Genomic DNA, 11904 nt, shown 5'->3' on the forward strand with positions numbered 1-11904 from the left:
TTCTGTATAAGAGCCATTCTACTTGCCTTTCTTTTTTTGGTACTGGGGATGGAACTCAGGACCTTGTGCTTGTGAGGCAGGTGCCTGAACCACTGAGCTAAATCCCTGGCCCTCTACTTGCCTTTCTTATCCTACTACAATTATCTCTAAGCCATAGTTATTTAACTCTCCTACTAAAACACAATTTAGAGAACATGTGTAGAAATGCCCTGTCTTTTCTTAGAGAAATAAAAGGGATTGGCTGTGATGGATTCAGTCAGGCTGAAACTTTCCAAAATATTATATATGAGGGGAATCTAAGGAAAATAGCTAAAGAGAATCAATCTGACACAGATTGGAACTACACAAATAATTATTAGGGGTTACATAGGATGGCAGAGATCTGTGAGAACTGCAAAACTCCGTGTCCAAATTCTTCTGCTAAAATACTCAACCAAACTAAATGAGGATATCTTCAAGCAGCATAAGGCTATGTCCTCAGGGTGACCCCAGCAATATCCCACATCCACTACCCCCATTAAAATATCTGCCTGAGGAAAATGCAACACTCAACAGGAAAACTTACTGTGTCTTAATCAATATCTGACAATAGGATCAGATCCTGACATATCTTTCTCAAAACACTTAAGAAAAAGCACTTAAAATTGAAAAAATGTATCTCTTGTAACTGGGAATGAAGCTGGACATTTGAGACCAGATCTCGTGCCTGATTTCCTATGTAGCCTCACCTGACTCTTATCTTTCATGGTAATCAGGTGAAGGGTGTTTCTCCCTCAATCTCTCTCTCTCTCACACTCTCTCTCTCTTTCTCTCCTCATTACTATGAGTTTAATGATCATCAAGAGGGTTTTGGGGCAGCTGCCCCATCTAGCTTGTCCATTGTGTAATATGTCAGGAACTGCACATGACAGACTAATGAGTGAAAAGGAAATAAATAATAATAATGTTCTTGAGATTTGGAGAACTGAAAAGGATCTCATGACTAGGTGATTAAGGTGAAATGTGTGCCATTTGGCTACAAACCTACATCTCTGAGAAGGTACTTATCAGTTTATGATCACTTATCTCCTATGTAAATCACCCCTAAATCAATCTGCTGGCAAGATGGACTCTGGACAAGAATCTTCTAATTTTTTTTCCCATTCAGCCAGCTTTTTGAATAAAGGTGTCATTCTTGCCTTAATACCTTGTGTCTCAACTTAACTGGCCTGTCATGTGTCAACCAGCCAGGCTTGGGTCCACTAACAAGAAAGGCCTCTCTCACTGCCTGAGAGCAATTCCTTTGAAATAAGGTAAGAAAGGATAAGGCCTGTCTTTCAGTCTCTGCAGGAAGATAGAATTCTTACTGAGACAACTGCCACAAATAGCTGGCCTATTTACTTTTACCCTGACCAATTCTTTGTCTTTTTAACTTCACTGACAGAGCTCACACATTCCCTTTTCCCTAATTTTCCCCTTAAAACACATGTCATATCTGCACTAATCAGAATGGAGCTCAGCTCTTTCCTTTAACATCAGTAGTTACTGAATAAAATCTGTTCTCACTGCTTTAATTCATGCCCAGCTCTATATCTTTGTCTTCGCTATAAGTAGAAATTCAACAGACAAGAAAAAGGAGTAAGGAAACTATTTCCCTATGACTAACTTCTGAATGCCACATTCCAAACCCAGTTGTAATAGGGTCACAAGGCACAGAAGGGACAGGTACATGCTGGCCTCAGGGGGCCACATACTCCAAGTGGTATGCCTGACACAACACCCATAAACTCAAGGGCTAGGCTGCAGAACAAATATATAAGCCATCATTGAAGCCTCTGCAAAGTGTAGTCTTTGAGAAATGCTGATTTTACAACAGCCTGGCCCCATTTTAGGATCACAGGTTTTAACAAGTTAAATACAAGCATCATTCTGGCTACTGTCAAGGTGAGGGGAACCTGCAGCTTGTGAAGCAAATCCTGCAGTGGCCTCTGGGAGCTGCTGGCCAGGTGCCCTAGGTATTCTGGGTAGTTCAGTTTTACCCATATGCCCCTCCTTGAGAAGGATCCTGGGAGCTGCTGGTCCCTTAAAGATTCCAAGTAGTGCAGTCTGAAGCTCAGCCCAGGAAGTCTTCATTGCAAAGGCTCTGGGAACTCCTGGCTGCATGCTCACTTGCCAAGGATTGCTCAGATATATTAGACAGTACAGTCCAGCACCTGACAGCATATTCCTCAACAAAGAAGCCTTTGAGAACTGAGGCCCACGAAGATTCTGTGTGGTGAAATCTGAACCTGACCTTCAGTATGACTCCAACCTCCATCCTTTATATGAACCTTCACTTGACCTTGAAATAAAAATGAGATGACATTGAATTTTCTTTCTTTTTTTTTTTTTGGTACCAGGGATCAAACTTTGGACCTTTCACTTGCAAGGCAGGTGGTGGCACCACTGAGCTAAATCCCCGGCCCAACATTGAATTTGAATGTGACCTAGACCTTGAATTTGAACTTGCTGAGCTTGTACTATATATATCAGGCAATAGTATTTGGTGTTCAGGTACCCTACCTACAATAACACTAAACTTACTCCCTACCTCTAACCATCTAACCATAATGATACAGATAACTCTCACATCAATCCTAAAATATAAATCTCAGTTCCTACACTAACTCTATGTGTATACCTAACATCTGTTTCCTAGTCCCAATCCCAAAACCAACGCCCACTCTCTCTAGCCCTGACCCTAACTCTAAGCATAATGCTAATCCCTACCCCAGCCATAACCCTATCCCTAACCCTAAAATCCTAGTCCCTAACCCTATGTCCTTAACCCTCAACCTTAGATCTTAATCCTAACCCCAACAGGGTTATGAGATAGAGGTGGTGGGTTTCCTGTAGGATGGGTCTTTCCAGATCTGTAAGAGGAAAGCTCTGGAAGGTTCTTCGTCTCTATTTCTCTTCACACCGGGTCAACATGCATTAGGGGCCTTACACATGGCTGGGTGCAGTGCCTGGAGGCACCACATCCTTCCTGCTGGAGCCCCTTTCCCCTAGCCTCCAGGGTGGACACTCCATCCAGGACAGTGTTCATGGAGGAAAGAGGAGGGCCTGGCCAATTTGGGGAAGAAGTTTATTGGAAGGGGATAAGACATAAGTGAGTTGTGCCCATTTACCTGCCATCAGTGCTGGTGGCCACCAAAGTTAAACTAGTGTGGAATCCTGCCTGTGTGACCTGGGGAGAATGCTGGACCTCGCTGAATTGTAGAAGAGCCTAGCATTGCCTCTGCTGGCATCACTTCAAAAATAAAAAAGCCCAGAGCAGGCGCAAGGACCCAAGTTTGATCCCCGGTACAGAAAAAAAAAAAAAAAAAAAAAAAAGCCCACAGGGGCTTATTAAATGGGCAGAAAGACAGACTCAGACTGCAGGCCCCATAGCAGGGCACACGCGCACTGTTCCCAATCCGACCCTGTAACGCGGGTACGGCTCAGGGTGAGTCCTTTATGCACTAGCAAGAGACAACGTGCTCAACGGGCCAATCGCCAGCCTATAAGGGCCACATTTGGCGCTGGCCGTCTCCGGAATCCAATATCCATTTGTTGGCTCCCAAACTTCAAGCATGCGCAGTAGGGCCAGGGAGAGCGCCAGCCCTTAACCCCTCATCCACTGAGCTAACTGGCGCAGAGTGTACTGCGCAGGCGCACTGAACAGTGTCCAATCAGTCGTCGAGGCGGCAGCTGGCGCTGAGGGACGGGACAAACATGGCTGCGAGGCCTAGACCTTCCACTGAGGAACCCGCGGGAGCCGCGGAGCCGGTCAAGGGAGTTGAGGGAGCCAGAGGTAGTGGCGGGTGCTGGTCTGGGATGGAGAACTGGCTGTGGTGGCGTCTGTGTGGGACACAGTCTGACAGTGCTGTGGTCACAGCTCTGAGGTGACCCTGCGGTTTTAAGCGAGTGGTTCCAGGGCCCTGCGAAGCGGGGCATCACCCTGTGCCTGCCACTCTGTTTGACTCGTGCCACTCCTTCGGATTCGTGGGGTCTTTGCCACAGGTGCTTACTTAGGTTTTGTTTGGGTGGCCCAGAGGAATTACCTAAGAATTACTGTTTCTCTGTGGCCGGTAACTGCTTGATAGTGGATGTCCTTGACTTGAGGTCTGCGGAACCATCTGCTGACCACGAGGGCCGGCCAGCGCTAGGGCCAGCGCTAGCCCCCACGAGGGCCAGCAAGGGGCGTCCCTAGCAGCAGTCCTGTGCTCACCTGTGCCCCCCCGGGAATGCCCCAAATCTGCTGCCTTCACCCCATCACCTGACAGAGTTGCTCGTGGAAGGAAGTTGTTCAAGTGCTGTGTGTGTATGGGGTGCGCAACAAAATGAAATCACCAGCGCGCCCCTAGGCAGGGGCCTGCGGACTGCTAGACAGCTTAACAGAATCCTTGAAACTCCTACACAGAACATGAGAAGACTCAGAGAAGCAAGAAAACCATGGTGTGAAACAGTGTCTATCAGACCACAATTAGAAGGATGGAGGTATGGGTGGTGGACATATTATTTTAAGAAAATCACACGAATAGCTGTTGACAGTGGCTTCCTCAAGGAAGAGGAATTGGGAAGCTGGTATGAGAAGAGGAGAGTGTAGGAGAATACACGACTGTGGTTTTCTTTCCATGCTCTGCAAATTTTTAATTTTTTAGAATGGAAGATCTGTCTTTTCTAACTAACTTTCAAGAGTTTTAAGATGGCATAAATATCTGTCTAAACTTTAAAAAATATAAAAGTAAGCAGAAGGGCATGTTTGAAAAGTACACATCTTCCTTCCTGTTCCCTAATTAGCCAGTCCTATTTTCTGAAGTGAGCACTATCCTCAGTTTGTGTGTGTGACTCTGACTAGGAATTATCTACTAATGGTAGACATATATGTATTTAATGACAAGTGTGTCTTTTAACTCTTCAGCCACAGAAGATATGTCACTTTGCACTTCCTAACATTTGAGGATCTCTTTTCATATGTAGTACATGTAACACATATTAGTTGACCTTTTTTTTTTTTTACTGGCTACACAGTATTGTATTGTATGGATAAATCATAAATCTTTTATGATAGGCATTCAGGTTGTTTCCTTATTCTGCTTTGAGAGATACTGTTTCAGTGCCATTGAACATCTGTTTTGCATACTTCACTGAGGACACTTGATGGATAAATTCCTGGAAGTGGGATTATGTGTTCCAAATGTTGTCAAACTATCCTCCAGAAAGTTACATCAGTTTCCAAAGTCTCTATCAATGGACATGAGTGCTTGTTTTCACACATCATCGCAAGCAAACACTGGGCATTTTCACATACTAATCTTTACCAGCCTGCTAGGTGCAATACATTAATTTGTACTTCTTTAATCATGACTGAGAGAGAATGTGTGTGTGTATATATATATTGTTTGTTTGTTTGTTTTTGGAGACAGGGTCTCTGTGTGGTTCAGGTGGGCCTTGAGCTCATGGCAATCATCCTGCTTCAGCCTTCCTAGTGCTTTGACTATAGGCATGTGCCACCACACCTGGTGATAGCTTATATTTTTAAATATTTTTGGCTATGTAATTTTTGTTAACTGTGCTACTTTTCTATTGCTATAACAAAATACTTGAGATAATTAACTTAAAAGAGAAAAGATTTATTTTGCCTCACAGTTTTCGAAATTTAAGTCAATGGTTGGTCAGTTTTGTCACTTTTGGGATTGTGGCAAGGTGGTACATCAAGGCAGGAACACATGGTAGAGAAAGGTGCTCATTTCATGCCAAGCATGAAGCAAAAGTGGGGAGCTGGGTGCCAGTATTTCTTTCAAGGGCATTCCCCATTGACTGGAAGACTTCCAACTAGGCTTCACCTCTTAAGTATTCCATCACCTGCTAATAGCACTATGGGCTGGAGACAAAGCCTTTAACATTTGGGTTCTAAGGGGAATAATTATCCAAACCATAGTACTGTTCTTTTCTCCACTCTTCTGTAAAATAGGTACTTACCTTCTCTGTATTGATTGTGGGACTTAAACTTTTATTATTATTTATTTTTTTCTATTTCCAGTGTTTCCAGTACTGGGGATTCAATTCAGGGCCTTTTCACTGAGTTACATCCCTAACTCCTTTATTTTTTTTTATTTTGAGACTGATTAAGTCTGTAATTTTCTGAGGCTAGGCTTGAACTTTGTTCCTCCTGCTTCAGCCTCCCAGAGTGCTGAGATTACAGGTATGTGCCAATATTCATGGCCTTCTGTTTTAACTAGATGCTTTACTACATTTACTAGTCCATGTGGTTTTGAATAAGAATTTCTAGAAATTCCTAACTGGTAATGCCATCTTCCAGTTAGTGATTTTTCAATTCGTATGCAGGTTTTTTACCCTTCTTTTTTCACACATTCTTACTTTGGGAACTTTGACCCAACTTTGACACACAAATGTGAGGTACCTTTACCCTCAGCTTGAGTTCTGTAAAGGTGATGTTGTGGCATCATTACACCATGTAGGGAAAGGCTGACCATAGAGGGCCTCAATTTATCTCTTACATATTTTCCACCTCATGACAAAGGAGCACAGGCTCTTCTCTGACTAGAGACCTGCCCTCAGCTCAATTCAGTCCCAGCCCAGGGGTATTCTTTGCCTGGCCTTTTATCCTATTGAGTTTTGAAATGTATGGTTTTGTTTCCACAGGGAAGGACACATCCACACAGAAAACTGATGACTTGATGGAAATAGTGAAAAAACTGCAGAAAGGTCCTGATGCTCTTCTGTGTATAAGGTTTAGCCTGAGGTTTAAGGTCATGCAGGTGTGGGTTCAATTCCAGGTCCCACAGTCACAACCTTGAGAGATTATCCTGTTCAGTTTTGCTTTCTCTGAATATTGAAAATTTTGAACTAAGATAGGACCCCCATGATTCAAAATTATAGGAGTATAAGAGGATAGAAAGCAAAATGTTTTCCCAAAATCCTGTCCCAAGCCCCTTGCTGCTCACTTATTTAACTCCTACAGCTCTCTTAGATTGTGTGGTTTTCACCTGCACTCTCTTTTTCTTCCACTCACCTCCTGCTACCCCTTGCTTGCTCACCAGGCTCTTTCCAGTCATATTTTCTCCTCAGGACAGGCCTTTGCACTAACTAGCCCCCACTTTCAGCTACCAGAAAGCTGCAGGGCTGGCCCTCCTCACTTGATTTAGAGTCTACAAAACACTTTCTTCCCATAGCTGAGAAGCACTTCCTGCACCTTCTATCTTTAACCCTTTGTGCCCTACTTCATTTCTCTTGAGTCCAGTTACCATAACCTGATCCATTTATTTATTGTTCTGTTCCTTGTTTCCCTATGTGAGCTATGACAACCCCTGTGCACAGGAGATACTCAGTAGATGTGTGTGTAGTGAAAACAGCAGAGAAATGTATAGGCATATACCACCTCTGCCTGCTCTGTCATCAGTTTAGCCTCCTTTTCTCCCTACAGCAGGAAGTCTCGAGCCCCGGATTGAGTTTCTAATTAACCGGATTAATGAGGTTCAACAAGGTGAGTTCAGGGATGTTGGCTGCCTTTCAAGACTAACTACATGGTTTGGCAGGTCCATTGTGAAGTGAAAATATAGAGACCCTTGTGAAAAATCTCTAGATACATTATGACAACAATAGTAGAGCATTATATATAAATACAGAGCACCTTTGCATGTATTTACTGTAGTCATATGCTGGCAAATCTGGCTTTGCTGCCACCTGAGCTCAGCAAGAAAGGCCTGGATTCAGAAAGTCTTATTTCCTGCTCTATAAAATCTGGGACTTCTAGATTTCTTTGAAGACAAATGTGAAATGTCACCATTTGAAAGGGAGTCTTTGAATCTAGTGCAAACGGAGGCTCCACTCACACATTGTCTGTCTTTTTGCTCTTTGTTGAAGCAAAAAAGAAAGCCATCGAGGAGCTGGGAGAAGCGGAGAATGTCTGGGATGCCCTGAAAAAGGAACTGGACTCATGTAAGTGACCTGGGGATCACCTGAGGTCCTCACTATGTTCCTAACTTCTCCTAAGTCAGTATTCCAGACACTCAGCTATCTCACCACAGCCAAGGACCCTGATCTTTCTCTAGCCTCATATCCTTTTAGTCTCCCCACCTCCTGATAGAAGTGTTCTGGAAATTTCCTCCAAGCATACTCCTGCCTCTGGGCCTATGCCAGGATACTCCTTGTTTTTTCCCCCAAGTAGCACAAGTCTCCTTCTCAGAGAAGCCTGTTCTAGTCATCTTCCCTGATGATACCTCTCTGTCCCTTGCTTGGTCACATGTCCCTCCCTTCTTTATGTGTTTCTTTCCAGCATTGCACAGGGTCCTCATGGATACCATTTGTTAATGCCAGGGCCCTTTGTTCTTACAGGGAATGTGGGTACCAGAAAGGCTTACACTGAGGGGTCCACATTTGGGTTGTGGACAGAGTTGTCACTTGGCCTCCCAAGTGACTGTCTCTGATGTTGCCATGGGTGGTACCTAATGCCTGAACATTCTCCATATTTCCTAGTGCATGAAGAGAAAGTACATCTGAAAGAGATTTTGAACAAAAAGCAAGGTATTATCAGCTCTTCCGTCTCTAGGCTTTTGGTTACTCCACAGAAGCCCACCCTCCCTATGTTGCTGAAACTTGTTTTTTTTTTTGGTACTGGGGATTGAACTTGGGTCCTTGCGCTTGCACAGCAGGCGGCAAAACCACTGAGCTAAATCCCTGGCCCTTGCTGAAGCTTTTGAAATCTCCTGAACTTGCATCCTTCCCATGGCTTCCACCAGAATTAGAAAATGTCAAAGCCCAATCAGGTGTCCACAGACCTGATATAATCTGGCTGTATTCCCTCTGTGCAAAACTGATGCTTTGACAGGCTCTCACATGGCCCCGTTGTTCTCCCTGCAGAGTCTCTGAGGATACTTCAGCTGCATTGTCAGGAGAAAGAAAGTGAGGCACAGAGGTGAGAGACCATGCCAACATTAGTCTCCTTAAACCTAAATCTCATAACAGCACCCCCCCCATTCTGAAAATGGACCTGAATAGAGAGGTACAGAAGAGAATGCCTCTAGTCTGCCCGCCCGGACATTTCCCCTGACTCCAGTCAGTCAGAGAACGTAGCTGAGGACTGTCTCCCTCTCCAGGAAGCAGACTTTGTTGCAGGAGTGTAAGGAGAGGATTTCTTCCCTGAACTTACAGATAGAGGAGGAGAAGAACAAACAGAGACAACTGAGGTAAATTCCAGTGCATAAGGCTTGGGGAGGGGGGAGTCAGATGGGCCCACAGGTTGGGTGACATCAGGGATGGGTTAGAGTTGTCTAAACAGGGCTCAAAGGCCAATATTGTGAAGGTGATCCCTCTGGAGCAGAGGGCATGGCAAAGCCCCTTGGGGCTATGTATGAAGACCTCTGAACTTGGTCAGGCTGTGCCATTTCAGCCCATGGACCTCATACGTGTGGTTGACTCCTAGATTGGATTTTGAGGAACAGCTGGAGGCTCTGATAGACCAGCACAAGGATCTCTGGGAATTTCATGTGAGTCACTGAAAACCATGCTTCCCATCTGTACATCTTACTTGCTACATCTTATTCCGTGCAAGCCTTGGTAGTCCTACCGTCACTGTTGTCCTTGCCTGGAATTCATCCTTTGTCACCACCCTTGAGCCCCTATGTCCTCATTATTGATCCTCTCCACTCATCCATGCTGCTCTCCTGTGTCCATTCAGTGGTCAGGAGGATCCCTAATGGAACCAAGGTGGAATCATCCATGAATGTGTTTGGGACCATCACAGATACAGGGGAGACAGTGGGGAACATGCAGCCAGTATTTGTCTTCAGGAGATTTCAGACACTAGAAAAGGAAACTAAAATGAAAATCAGGAAGGAAGGGGTCAGTGAGGAGGCCACAGAATCAAGGAGAAGGGAGGAGCTGCAGTGTTGTGCTGGTAACCAAATCTCCAGATGTGCAGCCCACAATTAGAGGTTTGCAGGTTTCTCTCTTAGTGATACTTTCCCCAGGGTCTATTTCCAGGGTGAGAGAGGAACAGAGGGAGGGAATGGCTGGCATGGTGGTAAAGATGTGAGATGTTGTGAGGGAGTAAATGGCAGGATCCAGATCCAAGCAGGCTTTTCTGAGGTACAGGGAAGCCAGGAGGTGTGGACTGGTCTTCTTTCTGCCCCCTCAGAGGCCGGAGCAGCTGGCGAGGGAGATTTGTGCTTTGGACAGCAACAAGGAACAGCTACTCAGGGAAGGTGAGGTCAGGGGAGGGGGTAACCTTGACCTGCCCTTGTCCGTTCTCTTGATTTCTGCCCTTCCTGCTACAGAGAAGCTGGTCGAGGTGAGGCTGGAGGATGTGAAGCGTCAGCTCTGCTCCCTGTGTGGGCCTGAGGGGCCCTCCGACCTCACCGAGGGGCTCTTCCTCCGCAGCCAGGAGGCAGCAGCAGCAGTGTAAGATGTGGAGAAAGGGGAAGCAGAAAAAGGGAAGGGCCATTGCTGACCCTCTCTTCCCCTCAGGCAGCTGTTCAGGGAGGAGAACAGGAAGGCTGAGGAGCTCTTGGAGGCTGCAGCCCAGCACCATCAGCAACTGAAGCAGAGGTGCCAGCAACTGCAGGAGAAGCGGCAGAGGTGGACCTATGGCTCTTGCCCTCACTTTTCAGGAAGGTGGATGAGGGGTCTTTCCTTCCCTCTTGGGTTCTGTATCTTCTCACCCTCTTTTCTCTTCTGTATCCCTCTGTTCTTCCTTTCCCCATCCTACCCTCCGACCCACCCCTTTTGGATCAGGCTGAAGGAAGAACTGGAAAAGTACAGGGTGCAGGCACAGAGCGTGCAAGAGGAAGGGGCTGGTCCACAAGGCGTGGTGAGTTCTTGAGTCCAATGGAAGGGAACTGAGACAGCTCCTGAAGGGGTGAAGAGGGTCCTGCACAACCAAGACAAAAGCAGGTTCCAGAGTGATGGGAAGGGGTGGGAAGGGATGTGTGGGCATGTGGATGGTAGAGACTGCTACTGTGGGTTCTGACTTTCCATAGGGCAGTCCCAAGGTCCTAGCTGTTTTTGAGGAGAAAGATCCAGAACTGCCCACCAAGGAAGGCCTGATACCCTCCTAGGCCAAGAAGACATACATTGCCCCAACCTCCTCCCATGGTGCTGCAGGAAATAAAGGCATTATTTTGATATAACCCACCTCTGCTGAGTCTGTGCTGGGTGAGGGTTGGGGGATCAGGCTCAAGAACCTAGGCCTCTGAGACTGGTGAAACCATGGCCTGACTCTGCCCCTTGGCCTGCTCAGAGTCAACCTTGGAGGTGCTTATTAAATGCTTTCCCAGCCTCCTTGTCTCTAGTCTGCTCACACTTAGTATCTGACACACTCTTCTCACCCCAGACAGAATGATGCAGGTGTGGACCTTCTCAAAATGGGCTCAAATTGTGTGTGTGTGTGTGTCTGAACCCCACTTGTGTTGGTTTAATTCCCTTCCATAGGCTTGGACTGCTTACACTCTCATAAGTAATGAAGATAAATGAACTGGGGTCTAAAGCCATTAAGTTCCATGCTGTAGTCCCCTTAGGCAGCTGAAAAGAAGAAATGTAACTTGAGACTCTGTGTAGCCTGTGCATAAAAAAGACACTTGTAGCCAGGGACATACAGAGTTAGAAATGCTCTGTGTGGAAGGAGTCAATCAGCTAGGACATAAAGGGTGTGCATCTGAGACATGCTTCGAATCCACCAAAATGTACCACCCAGTTGGGGCCAGTGATAAGAGCCAAGGTCTGCTTCTCCTGGGTTCAAATACAATGAATAAACAACAGAGGGATTTCTTCTTAATATACCAGGTAGGCCAGAGACATCATGAATGGAGAGAAAGATCAAGAAAGGCTCTCAGACTAGGGAGTATTATTTCTATGGAAAGATGCAGGGACATGGCAAGATGG

General features: G+C 45.7%; 1 protein-coding gene across 3 annotated transcripts; it reads left to right on the plus strand.

Annotated features, from left to right (window-relative positions):
* Nucleotides 1-3645: 3645 nt before the first annotated feature.
* Syce1 (synaptonemal complex central element protein 1) lies at nucleotides 3646-11153 on the plus strand. Of its 3 annotated transcripts, none has more exons than XM_087185126.1 (13): nucleotides 3646-3814; nucleotides 6670-6732; nucleotides 7451-7510; nucleotides 7891-7965; nucleotides 8503-8550; nucleotides 8887-8941; nucleotides 9123-9212; nucleotides 9449-9512; nucleotides 10163-10229; nucleotides 10302-10425; nucleotides 10492-10638; nucleotides 10759-10834; nucleotides 11004-11153. In XM_087185126.1, the coding sequence occupies exons 1-13, from the start codon at nucleotides 3736-3738 to the stop codon at nucleotides 11079-11081; spliced, it is 1026 nt and encodes a 341-aa protein (XP_087041252.1). In that variant the 5' UTR covers nucleotides 3646-3735; the 3' UTR covers nucleotides 11082-11153. The 3 variants fall into 3 exon arrangements, with proteins under 3 accessions (XP_087041252.1, XP_087041253.1, XP_004838726.1); XM_087185127.1 differs by having other exon boundaries at nucleotides 7454-7510; XM_004838669.3 differs by having other exon boundaries at nucleotides 3647-3814; nucleotides 10492-10602.
* Nucleotides 11154-11904: the final 751 nt, after the last annotated feature.

This window comes from Heterocephalus glaber, unplaced genomic scaffold (assembly GCF_053883595.1).
Source record: "Heterocephalus glaber isolate CG9 unplaced genomic scaffold, H.glaber_assembly_v1.0 deba00001497, whole genome shotgun sequence".
NCBI classification, from domain to species: Eukaryota; Metazoa; Chordata; class Mammalia; order Rodentia; family Bathyergidae; genus Heterocephalus; species Heterocephalus glaber.

What these genes read in the sequence shown, in the direction of transcription:
- Syce1 (XM_087185126.1), top strand. Translation starts at nt 3,736, where the DNA reads ATGGCTGCGAGGCCTAGACCTTCCACTGAGGAACCCGCGGGAGCCGCG. An exon ending in GGGAGTTGAGGGAGCCAGAG is followed by an intron (nt 3,815 to 6,669) that starts GTAGTGGCGGGT and finishes TTGTTTCCACAG; the next exon opens with GGAAGGACACATCCACACAG. An exon ending in GATTTTGAACAAAAAGCAAG is followed by an intron (nt 8,551 to 8,886) that starts GTATTATCAGCT and finishes TTCTCCCTGCAG; the next exon opens with AGTCTCTGAGGATACTTCAG.